General features: G+C 31.6%; 2 protein-coding genes across 5 annotated transcripts; one reads left to right on the top strand and one right to left on the bottom strand.

Annotated features, from left to right (window-relative positions):
• Positions 1-323: 323 nt before the first annotated feature.
• Positions 324-9,200, bottom strand: LOC118038657 (protein ENHANCED DISEASE RESISTANCE 2). The gene is made up of 22 exons (XM_035045083.2): positions 8,485-9,200; positions 8,280-8,354; positions 7,842-7,895; positions 7,211-7,276; positions 6,823-6,926; positions 6,425-6,492; positions 6,226-6,342; positions 6,074-6,114; positions 5,873-5,973; positions 5,294-5,389; positions 4,477-4,541; positions 4,322-4,393; positions 4,077-4,232; positions 2,887-3,119; positions 2,774-2,813; positions 2,514-2,668; positions 2,295-2,396; positions 1,774-1,818; positions 1,552-1,692; positions 1,170-1,265; positions 972-1,073; positions 324-613 (listed from the first exon to the last, which is right to left on the bottom strand). The coding sequence occupies exons 1-22, from the start codon at positions 8,620-8,622 to the stop codon at positions 506-508; spliced, it is 2,175 nt and encodes a 724-aa protein (XP_034900974.1). The 5' UTR covers positions 8,623-9,200; the 3' UTR covers positions 324-505.
• Positions 9,201-22,676: 13,476 nt separating this feature from the next.
• On the top strand, positions 22,677-26,259 carry LOC118038651 (uncharacterized). Of its 4 annotated transcripts, none has more exons than XM_035045072.2 (4): positions 22,677-22,974; positions 23,544-23,992; positions 24,889-25,373; positions 25,784-26,259. In XM_035045072.2, the coding sequence occupies exons 2-3, from the start codon at positions 23,646-23,648 to the stop codon at positions 25,343-25,345; spliced, it is 804 nt and encodes a 267-aa protein (XP_034900963.1). In that variant the 5' UTR covers positions 22,677-22,974; positions 23,544-23,645; the 3' UTR covers positions 25,346-25,373; positions 25,784-26,259. The 4 variants fall into 4 exon arrangements, with proteins under 4 accessions (XP_034900963.1, XP_034900964.1, XP_034900965.1 ...); XM_035045073.2 differs by having other exon boundaries at positions 23,093-23,992; XM_035045074.2 differs by having other exon boundaries at positions 22,677-22,978.
• Positions 26,260-26,729: the final 470 nt, after the last annotated feature.

Genomic DNA, 26,729 nt, shown 5'->3' with positions numbered 1-26,729 from the left:
AAAAATAACCCTTTAACCCAAGTTTTTTTTAAAAATTGCTTTCAACGATAATAAAATAATTTTGTTATTCTAAAGTGAATATCAATAATATTTTAGTTGTTTCAATATAAATTTCAATCAAATAATAACCAAATTATCCTTGTGAAATAACTTTATTGCCTCCGAAAACATGCATTATGGTTTTTCTTTTTTGGCAAGGACAAAAAATTAAATATATTGTTCTCTTCCGCATTGTGTATGGTATACAATGAATTCACCATGGGACCCGCTTCTGGTCCAGAGTAGAGTCTCAACCTCTTCAATGGTAGGAGCAACACTGGAAGTTGGAACGATCAACTGAACAAATTTCCTTGCACTATTTTTTCCATACAAAATTCCATTTGAAAACACCAATGACCATTCCAGTAAATGATACAAGAAAAAATGAAATTGGAAATGGGATGCAAGCATATATCTAAACAAATGATTGTGTAAAATCAGTGGGGAGAATAATGGGTTCTGTCAGTCACGAGGGATCTGGATCCAGTTTAGGAACGATAGCAGATGAGAGCTCTATATGAGAAACACGGACGGCACCTATCAACCTCTCTGGCAACTCTTCTGTAGTATTAGCCTGCAGAGAAGGGAAATTAAGAGAAGATGGACGACGATAAAACTTGTACAGGCCAAGAAAACAGGAAGTTGCAAATCTCTATCCACGCCTATATGCATAAATCTTAAAGCACGAGAATAGATGACAAACATATCATCTGAACAGCTATTCAAAGCGATACTCCCATCTCTCATATTCTTAGCAACTACTTTTTCCTCCACTTGAAGGCTGAGTGAGGGAGCACTACACCAACTGTAGTAAATAATCTCTGCTCTAATGCCAAATATAACGGAATTCACAAGTTGTAGCTGTGCCTTTAGACACCCTACCCCTACTACTGCAGTTGCTCCACAACTTGCTAATCGTTAAAAACAAATACCTGTACAAGGAAAGCCATGTCAACCACCAATGTTGTAATTACACCAATTACAAGTCCCAAGACTCCATTTGCAACAGTAGAAGAACCAATATCAACATCAACCTACAGTTACATAAACCATGTTAGACCAAACAATCGGTGTTGGCCAAGTAACTTAGAGGTAATATCATGAACTAAAGAAATTTGAATGGTATTTGCCTCTAGGTACTTAGGACCACGGATATAGTTGCAATCAACTGCTTTTCCCAATAAGCACGGGGTGCTTCCAACACTCTGCCGCACAATCCATGAACCCTGCATGATTCATTACAGAAAGCAACTCTGTCATTTTGGCTCAATCGAATCTTAAAAATGTATAGTTGACTGTGTTACAAAAATTTCTCCAACATGGTTCCATGTCTATTCATACAGAAAAAATCAGTCTCGATGTACTAATCTGTTAGCACGTTAGGCAATCAAAGGGTAGTTCCTAAGGGCTGACCAGCGTTGCTGATCATGCATGCTTATCTAGCTACAGCAATCACAGCTTCTGGTGGCCCTGGCATCCTGACAAAAACACGAGGAACAGAAAGATAAGTACCTTGGGAACTGATGGAATAAGCTTAAACCTACTGTTGCGGAATTCGTCGTCACCATCGACAAACCGTTGCAAGAGAGATCCAGGTACTAATTCCTTTGTCACGAAATAAAATACCATACTGTAGTGTGTTGAACCAGGTACCTGTCAAAAGAAAAACAGAGTTATCCTTGTACAGTCTCCTGATGATAAAATTGAAATTCACACCAAGTTAAATAAACTTACTTGCAGATTAAAAACCACAGAGAAAAGCCCTTTCTCTGAAGCAACCTACAGAAACATTTAAAAGTCCTTAAACATGTTACAGTCTTAACAGAACCAAGAACCATAGAATTGCTAAAAATTACACTATCAACAAAAACATAGTTGACCAAGTTGTTTGATCTCTTAGGACTATGGATACATTGATGACTGTAAACAGCTTTGAACCAAACATAAACTGACTGCAGCTTGATGAATAATGATTTTATTTAACAAGGTTCATTAACTGGCAAAACGTAGGTGAACTATAGATGATCCACCCTTTAGGGAATATCATGTTTTGAAAAATACTGCAATTCCCTGAAATGGGATAAATTTTAATATTTTGCAGCACAGATTGGAGCTGTGCATGGTAAAAGCACACATGGCTCCTGACATGACAATTACACACAAAAATAAAAGACTGTTTTACCAGAGTCAATTTGAAAATCTGAAATGAACAGCACAAAATGAGGAGGGGGGAGGTAGGCCAGAGAGGTTCTTACTTGTGCAGCACATCCTTGACGCCTGGCAACATGATCCATTCTTTTTGTATCTTTGAACCAATCAACAGCAACAAGATCCATTAAATGTTTTCCTGCAGGGACCTTCATATGCAAATTGCATGGAATGCAACAAGAGTGAGCCTAGCAAGTTCAGGATGGTGAATTTATAACTCCAGAGCATGTACTTTTAAAGGAAATATGAAGAAAATATCAGAGGACCTTTGATTTGTCAAAACAAAATCGCCTACTACGAACTCTGAAGTTGTTTCCATCAGATATTCGCCAGCAGTCACGGGCATTGTCACGGTCATCACGGCGTAGATTACCCGAAAAACAGGATAAATCAATTTGATCAACTGGTTCTTCTTCCAAGGCTGTTAACAAGATTGTTATTAAATATCCAAATAGTGCAACAAAAGATTGAACTTATTGAAATAAATAAAACAATGTAATATTGCAGACTTGCAGTTGTCATCCACCTGTTCTCTTTGCATCATTCTCATGCTTGGCTCGGAAAGCCTGAAAATTAAGGAAAAAACAAGTGTTTACAAGACAATGCAAAAATCAGATAGGGAACAAGCATGAAACGCACCTCTTGTTCTTCTTCAGCTATTGGAAATTCTTCATCATCATCGGTGTCTTCGTCCATTACAGAGTGTCTGCTAGCAGCATTTATCTGATCAAGAGGTGGAGTAGGATGAACAGAAGATTCTGGCAGCTTTACATTTTTCTTTGATGGAGCAGAAGCTGATGCCATATTGGCCATAACAGCAATTCTTGGAGGGGCACCTCTCTCATCTGTTTGGGAAAACAATTCACGTAGTCCTGCCAGAAAATGCAAATTATAAACCAGAAAAAGTAGCACATTCAGATTGGAGTGCTTGCATATTTGACCAACACAAACTAAAAAAATCAAACTAAAAGCAACAATAGAACTGTTACAAGTTCTTGTACTCCTTTCTTGTCTGATAATTTGAACACCATGCTTTTGGCATCAACACTATTTAACCAACATCAATGACAAAAAAAAAACACGCTGAATTGGGGAACCCCACAAAAGATCATATCAATGAACGGGTCAATGATCAGCAAAAACAAAGAAAATAAAAGGCTTGATAGACCAACTACAGTTGCTTTGACCAAGGAAACAAAGAAAAGGAAATGCTGAATAAACTACTACAGTAGCTTGGGTGCTAAAAGGATGTGAGTGTAGAAAAATAGACTTTCAAGCCATTCCTCCAACCCCAATGGGCTTGAATAAATAAAAGATTTGCAATACAATAGCCATAGGAAAATTGGAGATGATGTTTTATTTTATAGTCTATTTTAATTAGAAAATCTACTTATTTTAAGCTATTATAATCTTTAAAAGTATCTAGAGATTTTGTTGTATTTCTTATTTTATTCGGTGTTTCATTAGAGTTTAGTGTCTATATAAGGACTCCTGCTATCATGTTTAACCATAGTTCAACTACTATGGGGATTTGAAACTTCTGCTTTCATACAGTTCTTCTTTCTCTCCTTCATATCTTCCCCTGTCTTACTCCACTCCTCTGCCCCTTTCTTCCCTCTTCTATACCTATTTCCTCTCTAGTATTCTGCTTTTCCCATCTATTCTCTGTTCTATATCACCCTATACATGCTTCTTAACTAAAGGATGTACACAAAGCATGTACCTGTGGCAACACACAGTGTTTCAAAATTTTAGCAAACAAGAGTGACATCAATTCCTTACAACCATGGAAGATTTGAGTGAGAAGAATTGTAGAAGAAGTAACTCACCAGCAACACTATTTAACATCTGAAGAAGACAATGTTGCTGAAATGATGAAACATAACCCACACCCCATCCTTTTAGATCAATCTGCATAAGGTGCTGCACCTGTGTTCTGGGTTTCTCATTACAAGGTTTCAAAGGGGAAATAATGAAACCTCCACCTGTAAAAGCAGAATATAGACAAAAACTAAATATCTAAATTCTGATCTCAGATTTCTAAGCACAAACTGAAGGCACAAATGGAACTCACTCTCGATATGGGCCCGCACATAACCTGGTTGTGGATCACATTTCTCATGCACTCTAGAACGAAATAGCACAACTGCACAAATAACAAGAAGGATATTTCTAAAGCTTGTGACAAGTTTGAAGATCAAATAAGGTGTAGACAGCCAAACAATTTACCATAGCTACCGTCATCATTTCGCCGCCAATATCTCACATAGCAAAGGTCACGCGGCCACACAAATCTGCAACCTATTCATTTGTAAGTACTAGAGAACAAGGGAACTTCCACCTTGAATTAGGACAGACTATAGTTTTCTCAAGAATATTGTTTGGTTTGCATAGATAATTAGAAACCCTGCATCTTTGCGCATGCTAACGTGAAGACCAATTATTTCAGGCCCACCATATTTAAATTATATAATCTTGTTTGAGCAAGTTAATCACTAAAAACTGATTTATGCCATAAGTCAGACATGATTATTTTGCTATGGTGTTATAATGCAGAGCCACTCTTTTTAAGATGACATAATGATAAATTTTGTTAAATTCAAGGTGAACTTATCACCTAGTCTAACAGAATTACAAACTTAACATTTGTTTCTTATCCATTAGCTTAAAGTTCTTACTCAGCTTTGTGACCTAGTAATCTGTAAGTCATTGTTTATGGTTAAAAATAAAATAATGCAGATGGCAATACATAAAATACATATTTATCAGCATATTCCCATTGTATCATATCTCAAATTTTTTTTAAGATCAGCACGTATCCAGTATTCATATTCATGCTTCTTAGTTAAAAAAACAAACAAATTTGGGTAATACCTATTAAGGTTGTGACACAATTAATTCCACTGCAAGGTGCAAGCTTACTTTGAGTTTGATAAGACTATTTAATATTTCACATCCAAAACAAGACCAATAACATTCTAGTATGAAATACTTCCATTTTGATCATAATATATGCAAGAGTGATTTGTTTGGGAGAGGATATTACATAGGAAACCAGTCCAGCTGAAGTCGATGATAGAGAATTGCTGTATGTCCATCCACCTCTTCAACTAAACTACCATGCTGGAAGCTGCAATCCCACCTGCATATGGCATGGAAAAAATGACTCTCATGAATTGTGTAAGCATATGCATCACGGGCAAAGCATGAGAACAAAAGTGAAAACCCTAGAACACCATTCAAGTAATTACACTAGTGCTTCATGAATAAGTCTTATAAAACTAGCCAGGGTGAGGTTTGACCACCACCCCAAAACAAGGTTCAGATCATAATTTGATAATATTTTGTTCCATCAATAATGGGTGATACATGTTGAACAAGGCAAGAAAAAGGAATATGATGGGGATGGATTGCTGATATAAGTTCTCAGCCTTTCAGAAAAGTACATATGACACTCAAAAGGTTTAATATAAAATATCTGTGATATCGGATGTCTTGATTATAAGCTTTTCAAAGTTTTTTGAAATCAAGTTTTGCAAGTGCACTTTTGTCTAAGCAACTTTAGCATAAACAATGCTTCTAGATCCATGCTATTAAATGTAGGATGAAAGAGGAAAACACCTACTCAAACCGTTTAGCATCCATGCTCATTATAAGTTCAAATATTTCTTCACAGCTAGCCTCAACAACACCTACAGCCTTCATTGCTCGACTACAGCTCCTTGGCTGCATCATGAAACAAGAAGTGGTGAAAAAAACAAATAACAGCCTAATACATAGCATACAAAGTCATTCACTTAATGCAAATGACTACATTGTTCCTTACAAGGTACTCGACTTCAAGCAGCTCTTCAAAAATGCGGAGTCCTGTCATATACATGCAAACATTGGTAGTAATCAAACCTGCTATGCTTCCTTGAATATCATCAATGTAATGAAACTGTTAAATAATACAAAAGGCTAAGAAAAATAAATCACCATTTTGACACTGTAAAAGGCGCCAATGCTTTCTAGAGAATGCTTGGTTGTTGGCATTCTGGTTTGTCAAATCTGAATCGAATTCTTGTGTCCAGTCAAATACTGAGGCAGGTGGACCTGCCAATAAAAAAAAATGAGACTTGCTTGAAGATTGCATCAAATTAACTTGAAGAAAGTAGAAGAAGGAAAGCATGAGAACCATTTCCAATGGTTGTTCTCCGCAACATATTTGTATGACTGTCATCTTCATCCTCCTGTGCAATGAACCTGCAATTAATCATTTTTTATCCAAGATTTCCACATCAGAAATAATAACTGTTAAAACTAGCTCCAACAGCAGTTCAAATGACTGATAAAACTGGCACTAACTATTGGGATCAGTATATAACAGTACAAAATGATAGCTTAAAATATAATAAAAACTATACAGCATCAGGAAAGATAAAAAAAAAATCATATTTCACCAAGCAAAAATACAGGATAGGTTTTCCAGTATCTACTCCATCATACAATGGCGAGTAAAGAAAAAGTTCTAAAACAGGCGAAACTGAATTACAGCTAACACAAGCAGAGAAATAATGTTGAACAGGCACTCACTGAATTTCACAATCTGATGAAGAAGCAGTCCTCCCATTATCCATCCCAGATTTGTATTCGAATGAGGCATATTTGTTACCATTGGGAACTTGGGACTCCTGATGCTGCATTTATATTAGCAAGCAATGAGTCTTATACAAATCATTTGATCCAGTTACCTAACACGTATATGGATGTATGGAATCGCAAAATGTTCAATATCGAGCCAAAAGAACATTTTATAGTTCACCAAGAATACTTAACAATAGAATAGATAATCTAAGGAATCATCATGGAACCAACAACTTTAAAAGGAAAATGTATAATAGTTATATTATCAGTGCCTTAAATTAAAAGCAAAACTTATAAAAGGGAGTTGGACAGGCAACACATTCTGAAGCATACTGACCTGATCAATTACAAATTCAATTTTTCCCTTCCACATCAATTGTTCCTGGATGTTAAATGCTGCCATCTGGAATAAGAAAACAGCTCACAAAGGTCGTATTTTTCCACAATCAATTCTAATGCCACAACAAATGAGCAACTAATGAAGCACAGAAAGTTAATCACGTTGTAATCAGAGGAATATCTCATTTCTGCATATTTCTAAGGCAGATAACAACAAGAAGTGCTGTTATAATAACAAGGATAGATGAGGGTGAAGGAAAAGGAAGGGTCTCATAAATTTTTCTGCAGTTTCCAGGGTCCGATGATCTTAGGTGATCATTAATTGACAAAAAGAATTAGCTCAGTAGGATGAGAGAGAGAAAATTTGATTCAAGGCTCAATAGGAAACTGCCAGAATGTTATACCAAAATTCAAACTAATCTATCAGTGGCAAACTAAAGAGCATCTACCACTTCGAAGTCCAAAGGTCAACCTTAAGTGCAAAAGCAAATGAAACAGTAGTGCTATAGAACAGATACCAGCTTCTTAGTTTGATTTCTAAAACAGCAACACAAAAAAAATTCCTGGAATACCAGGGGAAAATAAGAGACAGCATCTTAATTCACAAACTAAAAGCAAAAGGCACTTACTGTGATTCGATTATACTTGTCTTTCTTGTTATAAACAGATAGAACATAAACCATCTGCACGAAAAAGATAAAAAAAGAATCATTTAATCAACAAAAAATAAATTCCAGAGAATACACTATAGCATTCCCTCATTAGAAAAACAATGTTACAACCTACTAAGCAAGCAATCAACAAAAAGAATCCACTTTAGAGAAAGCAAAATCACCAGACAGACAGAAATCAGTAGAAAAGTAATAATTAAAACAATCCATGAATCACAATATTTGCTTAACCTTCAGTTCACAACGAGAGCACGTCCACATTAACATGAACAAGGATAGATAGGAGTAGCAGAAAAACCTATTCGATAACGACTCCTAATCCGATTCACTGACAAACAATGCATCATCACCATAATGCCAAGTAACTAACAGGAACACGGAGAAAGCACAACTTACATGTCCATGCTGAGTCTTCAGGCCTCGATCCTCTACTCGACAATTCCCATCAATCAACAAGGTTTTGATTGGTACCTAAAATATTTAACATTCAGAAAACGCTTTACGATAACTCAATACTTCCATTCCGTTCCGTTTTTTCTTCCAAATAAACTAAAAAAATCACATAATCATAATAAAAAAGAAAAGAAAAGAAAACAGTTACCTGATTATCTTCTGGTTTCTTCTTGTAATAAGCGAGAAGCGTAGGCTCCAAAACGAAATACCTCATGTGAATAAACGATCTCCCGATCTTCCTCCTTCCATACCTCACCATCCACCCTTCGTATATCACTTTCGACATTTTTTTTTTTTTTTTTTGCCCTCTAAATCAACCTTATCTACACTAATACCAATCCAATTCTCTAAAAAATAAAAATAAAAAGAATCTCGCAGAAGCGGAAGCTCAAATTGAGGAAAATATTAGCTTCCTATTCCTGCGAGATCCAAAACACCGTTTAGAAATAAAACTAACTGACTTTATCTCGCATCGCTATAAGTGAAAGCTGTGTACAACTGAGTCAAGGATTTCGATCCTCATTTTACAATTCCGCATTTTCGATGATTCCAAACGCGAATGTTTCACTGTAAACGAACAAACACACCAAAAGAGAATTGGGAGAAATAAAGTATTCAGAGAGAGAGGGAGGGAGGGAGGGAGGGAGGAAAAAAAGGAGTAATTATTATGCAGTTTTAAAAGTGTGAATTGGATTTTAAAAAGTAGAAGAAAAAAATTCAATAGAGACGGAGTCAAGCAAATACTTAAAAGTTATTTTTATATACTTTTTAGAGGGAGAGGGAGGGAGAGGGAGGGTAAAACTGAAAATATATATTAAAACAAAAACAAAAAAGATCTTAGAGCGAGAGAGTTTTTAGGTGGGTAGTGGTATTAGCCGGAATCGGGGACGAAGGAGGAAAACGACGGCGTTTTTTGTAGGTGGATTCTCAAGAAAGTAATCAAGTGACGGTGGGATTTGGGAGAGATTTTATCGACGGAGATGAGAGATCCCACGTGGATTAAAGAGTGAGACCTGACACGTGTGTTACTGTGATTGATGGTCAATTTGTAAGTATCTTAGCGCCGTCACGGTTTTAAAAAAAATGGAAAAGAGGTGGGGTCTACGAGTTTTTTATCACTTTATATTTTATGGGCCGGATCTGAGACAACACTGCTGGCGTAGTGTTCTAGAAAGTTGAGGAGATCGTCAGTAGAAGAAAATCATGGATTGCCCATTCGGCCATAGTTATACTTTAGCTTCGACGGAGTGTTTTTTTTTTTTTTTTTTTTAATTCTAAATTAATTATTTTTATGATTTTTATATTATTTTAATGTAATAATATCAAAAAATAATTTTTTAAAAAATAAAAAATATTATTTTAATATATTTTCAATAAAAATTCATTAATAAAGAATATTAGCAAGATTAAAAAATTTGAAAGTGAATAAAAAATTGAAATCTAAATAATAATTATTGGTTGATATATTTTTGTAAAACTCAAGACTCTTTATCTCATATATAAAATAAAAAAAGATTTTCTTTAAATTTAGATGGCGGCAATAAAAAACAAGCCTTAACAAATTACTTTATATATTACCATTATCTATATCTATTTATTCTTTCAAAAACAAATCTGACACGGTTTTTTTTTTTAATATCATGTATTAAATATTTCAGATACTTTTTAAACTAGTTATTTATTTATCATATTTATAAATTTTTTAAAAATTTATTAAAATTTTAATAGAGTTTCATTCATATAAAAAACTTGTTAAATCTTATCTTGCTATAACTGGCATATAAACACTTTACACTATTTTTATAAAGTAGTCTTAAATACACTAATTTCATTTATTAATTCATCAGATCATTTCACATTCTATTTCATCATTATTTGATATCATTTTCATTTTTTTCGTCTTATCAATATATACACATATTTATTAGATATGTGTATAATGCATGACAAAAGATATCTATGCATTAAATATTAAAAAAGTTATCATATGTTTAATGCATAAAAAAATAAAGTTTTGAACAAAAATATTGTAACCACATAGTTTATATAGAAATATTATATATAAAATTAAAAGAGCTTAGTGTTTCACTATGTATTTTGCACAATAAAATTACTACTTTACCCATAGACAATATAGTTGTTGAGAGGGTAGTTTAGTAATTTATAAGGGTATAAATATCATTGTTAAATTTATGAGGTTCATTATAGTAATCTTATATTTTAATGGTATAATTAAATTACTTAATTGTTCTTAAAAATTATTTTCATTTAATTATTTATGTGGTATTCTTAGTTTTTTACATTTTTTATATATTGGAACCACTAAATTAACCCTATAATCAAATTTTATAAGTTTTGCATTAAGGGGTGTTGTTATCATTTCCTATAGTTTTTTATATCATTATTAAGTTGGGTTAGGAGCAATTCAGTCTTTTGTATTTCTAAAAACACTATGCGCTTTTTAAGCAACGCGTAAGCCACCGTCTAGTGGAAAAACATCAGCTTCTACCACTAAGTTTAAATCTACATGGCATCCTTTTCTACACGAGGCAGCATGTGTGGTGTTTTGAAGGATGAGTTGGCTCTACCCGCCCCTTTCTGTTCTTTTTATCTTCTCTCTCTTTTCCACATTGAATTCCATGCTAGCCATTAAAAAAAAAAATCAATCTTGTCCTCTTATTTTATGAAATTTTATATTTGGCTCTAAATGTTTTGATTATTAAATTTGGTTCTTAGCTCTTTATTAAATTTTAATTTGTTTTTAATTTTGTCCTTGATCAAAACCTTGATTTTTAATTTCTTCAAGTTTGGTTATCATTCTCTTGATTCTTATTTTTAATTTGGGTTATTTTGTGAATTTTTTTATTTTTAAGTTTATCATTCAACTAAAATTTTAATGATATTTAAAGTTCGGCCCTCAATGTTTTGATATCAAATTTTGATTGTTAACCCTTTTATCATTTTTTTTTTACAACTTCATCCTTGAATCTATAATCTTGGTTTTTTTTTTCAAACTTGATCCTCATTCTCTTGATTATTATTTTTTTTTAGATTTTTTGTTAATTTTATTTTTATTTTTATTTTTATCCTTCAATTCAAAGTTTTATGACATTTAAGGTTAGGCCCTCAATGTTTTTATTTAAATTTTTTACTTTTAACCCTTTTATCAAAATTAAATTTATTTTTAGTTTCATAATTTGGATCCATAATCTTAATTTTTTATTTCTTCAAGTTTCTTATTCTCTTGATTTTTCTTTTTGGTTTTGCCATTTAATTAAATATTTTAGGTTGTCCTCGTATTTTTCAGGAGTCGATTCCAGGCAATTTCTAGTTACTTATTAGGTGGGTTGACTCAATTAACTCAAGTCAAATGAATTTTTTTATTTTATAAAAAAACAAGGATGACATCATTTTGGGAAAAAAAAGGGTGAATGGTTAATAATTTTTTACCCGGTCTTGACTAGTTTTTTCACAAATTGACCAGGTCACGAGTCAACCCATTTTTTTTTTATTGTTTCACAATGGGTCAATTCTAATTAAATTTTTTTCGAAACTCGATTTGCCCTAAGCCAGGTGTCATGGGTCAACCCACTATTTTGCCTTCTACTACGTTATTTCATTCACACAATCCCTCTTGCGATTTTTGGCGACCTTACCTAGATTTGTTGGTGCTTTGTTTTATTAGACTTTTTTTTGTTAACTAATTTTTTTTTTCAATTGTATCCTTATATGTTTGGATTTTTTGAGATTGACAAACATATTTTTTTTCAATTTTCTTTTTATAGCATCAAGTCATAGATTTTTCTCTTCTTTAAAATACATTAATAGTGTTTGAGCATTGCTTTTTTACATTATAGAAAATTTAGTCCAACCCGCAACAAAGTGTAAGACAGTTATTTAGTATTATACCTAACAACTGTACAATAATATAATTGAATCAACAATGTCTTGTAGTATGCGATGGACCTACACAATTATAATATTATAAAATACATTAGTTAAACATAATATATGCTTATATTGTCCACAAAGAAGAAGAAATCAACATATTTATCACAACTTTTATGCTAATTCCTCAACATGCTAAAATTTAACTCAATGATTATCTCATAATTTCTCACATATAACTTCAAAGATATTTCACTTGCATTGTTAATTAAAATAACATCATTCATATCATTAGTTTTAGTATAATTATGTTCATAAGACTTTTATCAAGTTGTCTCATTATGATCCCAAAATACTCATTTTGGTCATCCATCGTATAACCAATTAAAAAACAGTCCATAACTTTAGTCTTGATCTCCCAAAAACTAACTAAAATCCATAACCTTAGTCCTGATCCCTTAGTGACTAAGTAGATTTCGTAAACTTAGTCTCAATTTCTGAGCGACCATGTAAATCCTATCTTTCCACTGTTAAAATATTTACTTCTTGAATTCAATCATTACACATGTCACATCTATTTTATTCTTATATATTAGTTCTTTTTGTTACATATATACTTAACCATTAAAATTACAACAATTAAATAAATATTGACAAGAATTTAATAACTTTAAAAAGTTAAGGTATTAGGTACTTACCTGTTCCTTTAGCCACTCAAGATCCTCTTACAGCAAATGATCCTGCTTTTAGAGCCTCTCCTGATTTAAAAAGAAAATATTATTCTTGATATTTTAATTTCAACCATACAATTTCATCATTATCATTACCACCACCATCATCTTTTTTTTCAACTTTAATATATAAATATAATCTCAATATTTTATCCCTTAATTATTATTTCATGATAATTTACATAACCCTCATAATTTAATTTAAACCTTTAATGATTCTCTTTTGACCATATTGCTCATTTAATTTCATATATACATCTATAATCTTTTTTTTTTTGTACTACTCATTATAATCCTTTTATGCATTTCATATGTATAAGGATATGCTATACCATTTTAAAATCATGTGATCTTTTTAATCAATTTCCAAGTGTTACTAACATAGATACCAATCATTTAATTTACATAGACCAACAATAACAACATTTCTTTCACTTTTCTCACTACATGTTAAATCCAAAATCACTATAATATATACCTATAAAAATATAGTTCTTCTATTATTAATGCATATATTTTCAACTTATTTAACATTTCATCAATATGTGTTTTAACTACAAAATTTTTTTAATTTATAAAATCTATCATTTTCTTTTAAAAGATATTTAAATCTTTTTAGGTCCTTTAACATCAATTACTCATATTCAAATCTCACCACTTTACTTTCTAACAATCTAATTTAACATAGCCCAATACTAAAATTTTCAACTTCTTATTATATCTTCAACAAGGAATGATCCTAATTTACAATAAATACATGTTACACAAAACTTTTTCCCCAACATTTAGATATTCTTGCAAATAAATTCAATACATGAATCTTTTCAAAATCATTAAATCTTCCATGGTATCCTTATATTTTTTTTTTTTTTTGGCCAATTCTACAAATTTGTTTCCTTTCAAATTTTTAAGTTAGCTTCATTTTTTTTGAACCTCTTTATTCTCATTTATACTAACTTCATGTCAATTTGGATAATCCATTATCACTTATCTATTTTCCAACTTCTCTACTTATAACCCTTACCTGAAAGTATAATAACAAATCTTAATTCATTGAACAATGTCAACAAACACCCTTCCAAACATTATCATATCAACAATACACACAAATTAATCACAATTCATAAGGATTTTCATCAATTTATTAAATTTCCTAAGTTTCTCCTTATGGTCGGCCATATGCTTTTGCTTAATGCCATGTTTTTCTTTTTTATTTTATCAAATTTTCACTGTAATCACCTTATATTCCACACTAATGAACCTATTAAAGACCAATTTTGCATTTTTCCTAACTCTGACTAGGAACCTTAGTTGGAAAAAATAGGGATTTTAAGCAAATATATCCCAAGAAGTAAAACAATGGTATTTTTTTGACAGTATTCCATTACTTGAGAGATCAACATTATCTGTCATTGCTTTGATATCTGATATTCCAAAAGAGAGTTTTTGCTAATTATAGATGTCGCCATTAAATCCTCCGACTAGCATTATAAAAGCATACATGATATATAGTGAGGGATATAATTAGCTAACAATTTATGGTTCTAACTAAGCATACAATTGCATTTTAGCTTTTGTATGTAATTTCTTAAATGTTCCATTTTTGTTTTCAATATTTTTTTAAAAAAGAGACATCGTTCTGCAATGCCGGGGTAGTTTCAGTTTCAAGATCTTTAAAGGATCATATTGTAACACATCAACAAATTCAGGGATGTCATTGTAACTTTAGGGTTTGAGAAACACCTAAGGTTATCCCTCCATATAAACATTGGACATAAATAAATCTGGGCTATGTTTGATTAGATTCTGTTTGTCAAACTAACAATGAAAGAGAGTTAATTGTTGGACTTATTAGGTGAGTTTCTTACTATTGTTTGATTGCAGCATATTTGTTTTAATGATGATGTTGGAACATAGGTTTTAGATTGGTCTTTCTCTATGTAGTGGATGTTAATTAAATCTTCTATTGTGGTTGATGCTTTCTTTTTTGTTAGACATCCTTTTTCAGATAGAAATTGAGATTTGAGGTGGGACTCTCTCTATATATATGTGTGTGTGTGTTTTTTTTTTGTCTGCTAGCTTAACCATTGGCACTCTAAGATGGGTTTTACTGATTATTGTCATATTAGTTCATTATATACATTATTTTGGATCTCATAACCTAGGTATGAAAGGTCTAAGCTTGATAGCAAGACAAAGCAATGTATTTTTTTGGGCTTTGAAGATGATGAGTTTGGCTATAGGTTATGAGATCTAAAAAAGAAGAAAATTGTTAGAAGTAGAGATGTTATTTTCTTTGAAGATCAAACCATTGAAGACTTTAAACAAAAATAAAAAACATAGTCTACTATTTTTATTCCATCTAATTCTAATACAAGATCTACTCCACAATTACTTTTGATGCTTGTTAATTATGGGGGAGATTTGCAAAATGATGATAATGGTGGTTTTCTTATTGAGCCATTAGTTGGTGATCCTAAGTTAACTAATGATGATAATGATGTTATTCCTGAACAAGTTATTCAAGAAGATCTAGATGAGCCACAATTGAAAAGGTCAACTAGACCTTGCTAAATTTCCACTATATGCTCTTTTCATAAGTATGTGTTGGTTACTGATGGGCGAGAGACAAAATGCTTTAATGAGGCTATATTACATGAGAGAGAACACTTTAACAAGTTCAGATAGAACACTTTGACCTTTAATTTTAAGCTTAAAATATGCCATCGTTAATTCTTCCATTCTTTCTTCTTTCTTTTCCAAATCTTCATGTTTATCTCTTTAACTCCCACTTTTTATCACTTTAATCTCTCTCGAGACTTTAGTTTTTGTGTTTAAACTATACTAATCTCACCTATAATGTCCTAAAAATTGATTTTACATGGGAGATTTAGAGGGAAAAGCAAGAAGAAAGAAGAAGAAAAAAGCTATTTTCTATCTTCTGTGGCCAACAACCTGTTTTAACAAAAAGAGGCTGGAGATCTTATTTAAATTTTTAGTTTTTCTATTATCCCATGTTTCTTTGATCATTCTAGGTAATTTTCCCGATTTATGATACAATTTTATATTGAATTCGATCAAATTCATTCACATCCCTCAACTAACCTTCAAAAAATATATTATCCCTAATATCTTATTTATTTATTGTCTTTCATCCAAAGTTTGCACTATAATTGGAGATTCATACATAAATATTTTATTCTTGACCCTAGTATCCACATTTATCCTATAAAATTAAATACTCATTCAAACTCGCTTGAAATATATTCTATCTCAATATTTTCTTAAAATCTTAACCTGGGGGTTTACAAAATTCTTTTGGTTATTTGACTTTTAAAGTAAATGTATACTTTAAAAGAGTAGTCATTGAAATCCTCAAAGGTTGATTGCATACATTCATTTGTACCAAGTGATAATAATAAAATCTTAAAAACAAAGGATTTATTTTTTATAACAACAACTCGCCAGCTTGTGTTTTTATGTGTTTCTTCAACAAGTAAGTTCCATAATTTCTGTACTTTTAGTTTATACTAAATAGGTGACTTGCGCTTCACCATGATCCAAGTTGCTTTTTTTTTTTTAACATATAAAAACGATGCTCTAGCACAACTAGTATGTTTTAAAAACAAAGAAAAATCAACAACTCGACTCATAGACCTTATTAAGTCCAATAAGATAGTTTCATTTAGTTATATGATAGAAAAAGCAACAAAGTAAAAGGAATGATTTTTTTTTTAAGAGGAGATAATGACAACCAAAAGTAAAAGAGTGCTTGTTAAAGATAAGAAATTACAAAGATAAATTTTCAGATAACTCAATGTTAAATGATGAAATTAAAAAAAAAATAACAAAATAAAATGTTTTGAGTCAACTCGAGCTAATATGAAAAATCACAACTTGAGTCATTACTCTAGGCCAACCTCAAAGAAAGGTAAAAAAAAAGAGAGAGGATCAATCTCCAACAATCCAAATGTAGAAAGATAATAATAATAATAAAGTAATAAAAAAACCCAACCAATCAACAAAAGGAAGCCGTAAAAAAATAAAACAACTGCAAGCCCATTTAAGACCATTTGTGAGCCAAATCATGCAAACAGGATAACCTAATAAGAGGAAAAAAAAAAAAATGATAAAGCTTAATTTTAAAATGAATTCAATTTTAAAGGACAAAACTTAATATTGTATAAAAAAAATTACAAAAAAAAAAACTTGGGTTACTAAAACTAATCTTATTAAAAAAAAAAACTTGGGTTACTAAACTAAAGTCATTACTCAAGTCATGAGATCGTAATAACATAATTGAAAAGAAATTGAAAAAAAATCACGAATTCTATTTTAAAAAATAAAGAACATTGACTCATGAAATTAAAAAAAAAAGTAAAAAAAAAAAACAATATCAACTTATATTATTTTTTCAAACTCATGACCACACTAAAATAGAAACACCTCATCGGAAAAACCATAAAGTCTAACTATCAAAAACAAATCGAATGCTGAAAAATAAAATCAAAAAAATATATATACAAAAAAAATCAAAATCAAAATAAATAGCAAAAGATTTTATACAAAAACTACTCTTCACCGCACAAACTAAAAAATTCTATTTTTAAAAAAGTATAAGAATCAATTATCAAACATTTTTTCTTACTCGTATACTTTAACAACCAGTTATCAAATAGTTATTTTACTCATGAATAATACAGTATATTAGCCCAAGTACACCAAGATAAGACAGTTGCAAAACAGACCCTAAGCAATATTTTCATACTTTTTGTCGATTACTTTCTTGAATCCAAACTTCAAAGTGGAGATGGCTAACATGAACAGTAAGCACAACTACCCTCGACGCCGGACCTCGAAGACAGTCCCGTGCTTTGGTTTGATTTTTGAAATTTGACTTTTACTCAATGACTTTTTGGCTGTTTTTTTATGGGTGCATGCCATGAACCAGGGCGACGAGAAATGATTGTTGACGCGTTACACGAGAAGCGCAAAATTGTCGTCTTAGGAGAAAGGACAAAAATCCTTAATAAAATAGCAGGGTGAAGACGGACCTGGGTCCATTACAAATGGGCTTGCCCAGTAGGAAAGGAATTGTAAAAGCCTAGAAAGCAGGGCCCATTACGCGTTAGGCACGCCTTCCCCACGGGACAACTGTGTTTCTTGCCTAGTCGCATGCTCTCCTGTAGTATGGTAGACATATGAATTAATTTAAAAGTATTCTTTATTATAAATAAAAAAAAAATAAGGGATACAGATATATTATAGGTATATATCAACAAAAGTTAAACCCCTTTAAAAAACATTGGCTACCCAAATTAATTTGAACTGTTCAACGGAAAAAATAACATCTTTTCTTTTTGGTAATAATTTTGTCTCTCATTATTCATTAAAAATTGGTTTGACGGCATAGTTATTGTTTTCATCTTTGACCTTTTATTTTATTCTTTTATTAAAATAAGACCAATTTATTCAACCCGGTTAGTACTATATTCCATGTTATTTTATTTTATTTTTATTTTTTCGAAACACATAAGCGACGACGCTTTAGACATCACTTTTTCCGTAAAAAATACAAATGTGTAATGGAGCGCGTTTCCTAGCCATTATATACACACACCATATTCATTAGCTCTTCATGCATGCATGCATGCTTCTAGCAAACCCATGAATGTTGTCTTTGTTTGGTGGAGGGACATGACATTCTCAAATAGAATCCAAAAAACCATTAGATGGAGTGATTTGCAAGATTATAGAGATTCAGATATATCAGAATTTAGAAAATATTAGTTTTATGAAACTGGACAGTAAGGAGAGGTTTGATTAAGCATAAAATAGATGAACAAATCTAGGAGATCTGGTAGCATCGAGGAGAATTAAGATTGAAGGAATATAGACAGCTCGGCACTTATGAAATAATTACTTCAGGAACCAGAAAAATAACAAGAAAAACAACATAGTAAAATACAAATCTGACTGTGTGCCACCCGATCTTAATTTCAAACAAAAAAGAAATTGTGGAAAATTGCATAACACTTATTCCACGGTGACACTTTCTATAGTAAATCGCAAGCTATTAGTTAAAACTAGAAGGTGGATCAACCGTCTAGTCTTGTTTTTCTATTTTTTTTTTTAATTTCCAGATCAAAAAGGAAAAAACAATAGTGTGCATGCAAACAAGTAGATTTAGAAGAAATAAAAATAGAAGGTGTTTTTAAAGTTAAGAGCTACTACAAAAATAAATTCCATATAGGTATACAAATTAAAGAGAAGGACAAAACATGGATTCTCATTCTATTTATTTTGGCCAACCATTGTGCAGTTCCATTCCATAACATGCGATATCCAAGTGAGAGAAGCAGTAAAAGAAAACAAATAATAAATATCAAAAAACTAATTCAATCCAAAAATTTTAAATTGTTAAATGAGATCTCAATATATGATTTATATTATTCTTTAACACATCCTTTCAAGTAAAAAATTTTTAAACTTGAAACTTGCACAAATTTCACACTATCTTATAATTGATTTTTATTACATAAATAGAAATGATGAGATTCGAACTCACAATTGCTTGATTATCAAGTTTCTGATATCATGTTAAAGAATTATTTTAATCTAATATTTTAAATTATTAGATATTTATATATATTTTTTAAAATAATAAAAATGATTGATGTTTTAAATGCAAGATGGCTTCAAAATTTCTAAAAAACTCATCAACAGAGGCTTAATTAAAGTACAGAGCAAGGGCAAGAGATAGAATGAATGTAAAGCCAACATTCACATTTAATTTCCACTACATCTTTTTTGGCAGAAGGTAACGATAAGGTGAGAAGCTGGAGAATTACAAGAAGGGAGGGAAGAAGAAGTAAACCATGGATTTTCCCAAATCTTTTATTTTTTCTTACATAATAAAAGGTTTGCCATAAAAAAATACACTGACAGCCTAGTAGATGATTTCATGGATTAATGATATAGTGTTAAATTCAAGAGAAGATCTTATCGTATCAAAGAAACATAAAAGATATAACTTAACAATAAAAAATTATAAACTTTTCGTTCAAGCTCATATTTTTTTAAGAGATTTTTTAGACCAATAAAAATGAAAACATGGTCCTACTTTACCAACCCCAATTTTAAAAGACTTTCAAATTAAGCTCCGAAGATGTTGTTGAAATAATTTTGTTGTTTTTCTTGATTGTTTTTGAATTTCTTGTTTAATTTTGAATTTTCTATTATTTTGTTTTTTATTTATTTATAAATTTTGATTTTTAGTACCTAGTAGAGATCAAGGAGTTTCAAGTTTCATAGCGGGTTAGAATCCATTAGATTATTATTTGAGCAATAAATTAGTAAAAATTGGAGATGTGGCTTGGGAATATAGTACAAACCATATTTTTTAATTTTGTTTTTGGTACAGAATGAATTTTTTTTATATATTTTTTAAATTGTTTTAATGTGTTGATATTTAAATTTTTTTTTTTAATATAAAAAATATATTTTAATATATTTCTAAATGAAAAACATTTTAAACCATTACTATTATCATAATCCAGAAAAAAAACTAAACATGTTCCAACCAAAATTATATTTTATGTGATTCTTCGTTGTCTCGTGCTTTTGCCTTATCAGGAGCTCAACCCATATTTATAGTATATGTAGTGAAAAACATAATTCGAAAACACCATCTTATTTTAGTTTTTGTTAATTTTGACATTTTAGTTCATGATAGTCCGTGTGGCAATGTTTTTTTCTCATGCATTTGCAGGCGTGGGAGAACAAAACCATTTTGTAAGACTTTTTATTTTTTGTTTCATGATAAAAGCATTAATTAAATCAGTTTTAATTAAATTTTTTAACAATTTTAGCATACACACATTTTAAAAATAAATTCTTTTAAATATTATTTTCATAATTTAAACTAAAAAAAAATTGTTAGTCACAAATCCGTTTTAAGATTTCACTATTTCAAGTTGTTTAAATTCGCATTTATGGAAAATTTCTTGATATGTTGGGCACATTAACAGACTTTCTGCAGTCATGTGAGGTCCATCTCAGTAACTACCGGTAATAAATTTTAATTAATATGGAAAAGGTATGCCTACAGTTATTTTTCCTATAGCACCCACTGATTTAAATACTAGTTATTTTACCCGTTTTTATTGTTTTATTGTAAATGTAATTTTTTTTAAAAAAAAACATCTTTTTATATATTTATAAAATAACTCTTAATTTTAAATTAAATAAATTAAGAACTATATGTGCCAATAAATATATATAAAAAATATTAACACATTTACTCGACTCGTCTAGCTGCAAGTCAGAATATTTTTTTTTAATACAAAATAATTAATGTATAGGTATTATTAACATGTTTTTTTGACATCGAGTAAAAAATATAATCATAAATTAAAAAATCAATGCATACATATAATAAATGTAGTGAAGATTATATTCGTTAATAAAAACATATAACATCTCAAGTTAATTTTTAACGTAATAAAAAATAGGAACAATGTTATCATTACTATAGTGAAATACCATTTTCTTAATCTTTGTATAATAATTTTTTTTCAAAAAGTGTAAATAAAAAAATAAAACACAAATCATACAAAAACAAAGATAAGAAAAAAAAAATAGTATAAATAGATAAGTGTAAAGTGATAAATAATCAAAGTATAAATAATAATAAAATTGTTTTTTCCAAAAAAATATGTAAAGGAAAAACAAAGAAAAACAAAAAAAATATGAAAAAAATAAAGATAAGAAAATAAATCAAGAGTAAAATAATAAAAAATAATAAATATAAAGAAAAAAATATATAAAAAAATTAAAAATTTAACACTGCTACAGTACCGTAACAATAACAAAATTGAATAAAATTACAATTTTGTCTTTTCTACTGTGAAAATAGAAAATTTTTAGTGCATGTATAATTTTTAACTTTAAGTGCACTAGCGCTATGCCACGCGACGCGGCCTAGACCTCAGTTGATAGAAATTTAAAACGTGTGAAGGTTGACTTTTAGCTTTACCACATAAGTATGAAAGGTGGGGAATGGGAATGAGCTGTCGAGGCAAGTGAACTGTCGGGCATTATTTTTTTTAAAATAATTTTTATTTTTTATATATTGTTGTTAAAAATAATTTTTTAAAAATAAAATAATTTTATTTTAATATATTTATAAAATAAAAAATATTTTAAACGCTTTCATAATCTAAAACTCTGGAACTTAAAGCTCTGAGATTCGAGAATGGTTATAATGCGTGAAGTGAGCAGTTCTTATTTAGAGACCAAGTCAGCAATGAATGAGTAATTGAGGGAACAATTTAAAACAAAAAAAAAGATGAACAGGCCAGTCAGTCATATACTATTCATCATGCTTCTTAATCCCTCTCAGGAGTTGACCCAATCAAGGATCAGGTTTCCATTTAACCTAAAAAATATATATTTAAGGTTTTAATATATATATATATAAACCCGGTCTTGCCAAGATTATACTAGTCACTTGAGTTTTGAATTAACCGGGCAAATCAACCAAGTTTAATTTGTTCTATTAGAAGCCTAGATTTTTTTTTATTTAAAACCCGGTTAAGATTTTAAATACTCGGGTCCGAGTTGAATCGGCCGGGCTTGGTCGGATTTGACCACCACGCTATACAGTGCTGTGCTGGGGTCACGTGTACATACAGACTAGCATCCAGTCAAAAGCAGCATCATGGAGGGACAAGTTTGATACGCGGGCATCGGTAGATAGTGATAACAAGTTGACGATCCATTTCAAATGATTCCATCATTATTTTCATCTCTTTTTGCTGGCTTTCCCAATTTCCTTTTCAGATCGCCCTCAGCCACCAGGGCCACCACCACCACCTCTCTCTCTCGCTCTAAATAACAATAGTATCTGCTTGGAGAAGGGAGCTCAAGCAAGCACTCACTTTTTTTGGATCCTAATTATGCTCTTCTCAACAACAGAACCTAGCTTTTGTTCTTGAAATCAATCACACCATCATCATGTAAGTACGTAAAAATTATATTATCCAATATACTACTGTACTTTTATAGTTTTTCTATTTTCAGTACATATTCTTTTTACTCTCTCTCTCTCTTTCATTTTTCTATTTTCATGTTCAGGGGAAATGCTAGATTTTCATATGGACTTTTTGCCAGAAGAAAGAAAGACGATTTTGCCTTCTGTTTTAATTTTGACTTTTAAAGCGGGATTGATTTTACCTAAAGTCTGATTGTTTCCTGAGAAAATTTCTTTCATGAGTTATTGACAGGCTTTGCAACAATTTTTCTTAAGACTCGCATCGACAGATCTGCAATGAGCTGCCGTTTCTGTTTTCTCTTTGTTTGTTTTGTCAAAAAAAGAAAAATATTTTGCTTGATTTTCTCGTCAACAAAACAGAGCAGACACGGAACCCCATTTTTATTTATCTACCGTGAAGAAGCTTCCTTTACTTTGAAAAAGTCTTCTACGATGAAAATACTGTCATAGAAATAAACTGGGAAAAAGCCTGCTTTATTCCAAAAATACTCAAAAGTCTAAAACTCTTCTTTCTTTTCCCTCATTTTGAATCAGAACCCATTTGTTGAATCAAGAAGACAAACCAGTTGCAAAGGATTTCAGTGTAGTAGTTGAATAAGGAGAGTGGAGTGGGAGTAGCATTAGTACACAAAAAGGATGGGTTCTTTCAAGGGTCATGCTTTACCAGGAACGTTGTTTTTATTGGTTGGTGTATGGCATATATGGAGCTCTTTGGTTAGATATTTATCGAATCCAAAGTCATTTAGAGTCAGGGTTTGGAACCCTGTGCCTGGTTTTGATGGGAAGCTGAAGTACTTAGAGCTGTATCTGGTGGCGGGCGGTGCCTTTATTGATATGTGTATTGAGCTTTTGTACTCTACACACCTCAAGTTTTTTGTCAATGGAGTCTTGAATCCTCATCATATGAATGATTTTGAGCACGGCGGAATGCTTCTCATGTTCTTTATTTTTGGGGCTGTCGGTTTGCTATCAGAGAAAACAAGGTTGGTCATTTATAATTTCAGTGTTTGTAGATTGTTTTTTACTTTATTAAAAAAATATTAATATTTGATATCAATAGCTATCTGTTTAATCGAGGTAAAAGAGATTTAAAATTTTCATATCTGGGATTGGTTGGTTTCATTCAATTGAATCCGAGGCAGAATAGCATAGGACTTCAATTTTTATTTTCTATGCATAAGAAAATGGTGTTGCATAAGGCCAAATAATATGATTGCTGTGCCTGTAACATAATTAACATTTAACTTCGTCATCCTCGCTCTGCATGCCCTAGACCATAGTGTTCTTGTGAGTCTGGTCTATACTCTGCAGCCATCGTGATCATTCATGTTGACGTGTCCCGAAGTTTGGACAGTCTGAACTTTAAAACGGTACATACTGCTGGAGGCAAAACGAGGTCTAGATAAGAGCTTATTTGCACGAAGCAACTACTTTGTGAAAGCTAAATGTGTGGTTAGAAATAGTTCGATTACATACCCGTGAAGAGTTAAAGTGGATAATAAAGATGCTTTTGAATTATATAGCAATCATAAGCTCACAAGAACTTTAAACTTCATGAATTTCTCATGATGTTTGTTATAACTTTCACGGTTTTGTTCATAGGATCATGAACACAGAAATACATTTCCTTGGTAGGTTGCAGTTACGGATAATGCAATAATGGCAAAAACATGTGCTTAACATTTTCTACACGGTTAATTTAGGTAAATGGAAGACCACTTACAACCATACATAATAGAGATTAGTTCTGAATGCACAGTTGCACACTGACATACACACCAGAAATTTAATTTCTGTTATAGTTCTCAAAGAGGAAAAAAAAAGATGTTCAGTTGACTTCTCTGAAGGAGCTTTCTTGCTGATTTAACTGTTTATTCAGATTTCTACCCTTGCCAGAAGGAGTCCTCTGTTTGGTAGCTGCAGCAGCATTTTCTGCAGAATATCTATTGTTTTACTTTCACTCAACAACCCATAAAGGTCTTGAAGGGCACTACCATCTCCTCCTTGTCCTCCTGATTGGCCTCTGTGTTTTATCCATTGTCACGGGGGCTCTTCTCCCAACCAACTTTCCGGTTGATTTATCTAGTGGCATTGCAATGACTTTGCAAGGCCTCTGGTTTTACCAGACTGCCTTCTGTCTCTATGGTCCCATGATGCCGGATGGATGTCAGCTTAAGGGCAATCAGATTATGTGTCGATCGTCGGAAAGTCAGATACGAGGCGAGCTGCTTGCAACCTTTCAGCTCTTTTCCATGGTCTTTGGTGTCCTAGTTGCAGTTGCGGCAGCATATGGTTTCGCAGCTTCAAGATATGGGCATTCTGATCTTAATAGCTAGCGTGTGCTTCAAGATGGATTAGACTGAGGTAAAAATATGGGCTTCAATCTCACCCCATTTCCACTTCCTTTTATTTATCTGCTATAGTTGTACTGCTAGTCATTGTGTTATCTGCTTCACGAGTAATATGGATCTCCTGTGAAATGAAAGCATCCTATTTCCGCTCTTATAATTTGAAGGAACATTTTATGTTTCTAATCTGCTTGTACCCTTGAGGCTACATATCTGTCATTCAGAATCCCATCAATGGAAACTAAGCTGTTTTTCTTTTTTTGAAAAAAAAAGTCTTCTTTAATGCAATGTCAAAATGCTACACAATGCAGCCTGGACAGGCTTTGGAAACAGATTCTCTATGGATAAAGGGTTCCGGTGTTTAATCAGATAACAAAATGTCTGCATCTTTCATTGATTAAAGGGATCAATTTTGTGGCTTTACAGGTTTCTAGCATGAGTGCTACCGGAGGTTAGTATGGTTGGAGGGTCTCAAAAAAGTACATGGCACCTTTTGAAGCCTTGGTCTTCGATTAGAAGGAAGCATCGCGAGCTCTAGTCTGCAAGCTCTGTACGTGACTAAGCATTTGGTGCATCAAAATCAGTGGTTAGAAAGGCAAAAAACAAATAGATTGAAACGGGGAGCATGGTGGTTCCAAGGAGGCACAACAACGACCCATCAACTTGATTTTTTTTATTTTTTTTTTTTTTTTACAGTTTTGCCTTCCCTGCACCTTCTTCAGTTCGTGCATCATTTGATTTTGAAAATTCAAGAATAACCTTGTGCAAATAAGTGCAATGTATTTGTCACCTCCCTTCCCCTTTGCAGGAGAGAGTGGAGGGGGTTGAAAATTAACTGGAAAGACAGGTTTCATCCAAGAGAAGGGTTCAGCATGATGCATGGGTTAGTATTGCTATCGAAATGGCAATTTTCTAGAAACTAAAGGTTTTTTTTTTTTTTTTTTTTTTTAAAGCCAGATCATACTATTAAGGAACGCAAAATTGGAGATAAGATATTCTAGAAATTAAAGTTATGTTTCTTATGATTTTCGTAAGTTGTTTTTTTATCTTTTAACCTGAAAAGTTAAACTTTTAGCACCAAAAAAAAATATTTTCAACTATTCCTCAATGTAACCAATAAACACTCCAGAGACTGAGAACTCAAGGAACTCATTTCTAAACTTTGATAAAAAATAATTGGTCAAAAACACAAAAAAAAAAACTTGAATCCAAAAAACTTTCGACTCTTCATCTACTTTTTTTCAAAAAAAACATGTTGCTAATAAAAAAAAACATATTATCAAAAAAAAATCAAGAATAAGAAAATATAATTTGAAAACAAATATATATTTCCCCCATTATTTTATTTGTTGTCTTGCCAATAAAAAATATA

Source organism: Populus alba, chromosome 1 (assembly GCF_005239225.2).
Source record: "Populus alba chromosome 1, ASM523922v2, whole genome shotgun sequence".
NCBI classification, from domain to species: Eukaryota; Viridiplantae; Streptophyta; class Magnoliopsida; order Malpighiales; family Salicaceae; genus Populus; species Populus alba.
Note: the sequence above shows the minus strand (reverse complement) of the source record. Positions and strands in the feature narration are given on the sequence as shown.

Excerpts from the sequence above, each read along its gene's own strand:
- LOC118038657 (XM_035045083.2), bottom strand. The coding sequence starts at position 8,622 with ATGTCGAAAGTGATATACGAAGGGTGGATGGTGAGGTATGGAAGGAGG. Across the intron at positions 7,277-7,841 it reads ACAAGTATAATCGAATCACA|ATGGCAGCATTTAACATCCA; the intron begins GTAAGTGCCTTT and ends TTCTTATTCCAG. Across the intron at positions 2,397-2,513 it reads TTTGTTTTGACAAATCAAAG|GTCCCTGCAGGAAAACATTT; the intron begins GTCCTCTGATAT and ends TTGCATATGAAG.
- LOC118038651 (XM_035045072.2), top strand. The coding sequence starts at position 23,646 with ATGGGTTCTTTCAAGGGTCATGCTTTACCAGGAACGTTGTTTTTATTG. Across the intron at positions 23,993-24,888 it reads TTGCTATCAGAGAAAACAAG|ATTTCTACCCTTGCCAGAAG; the intron begins GTTGGTCATTTA and ends CTGTTTATTCAG.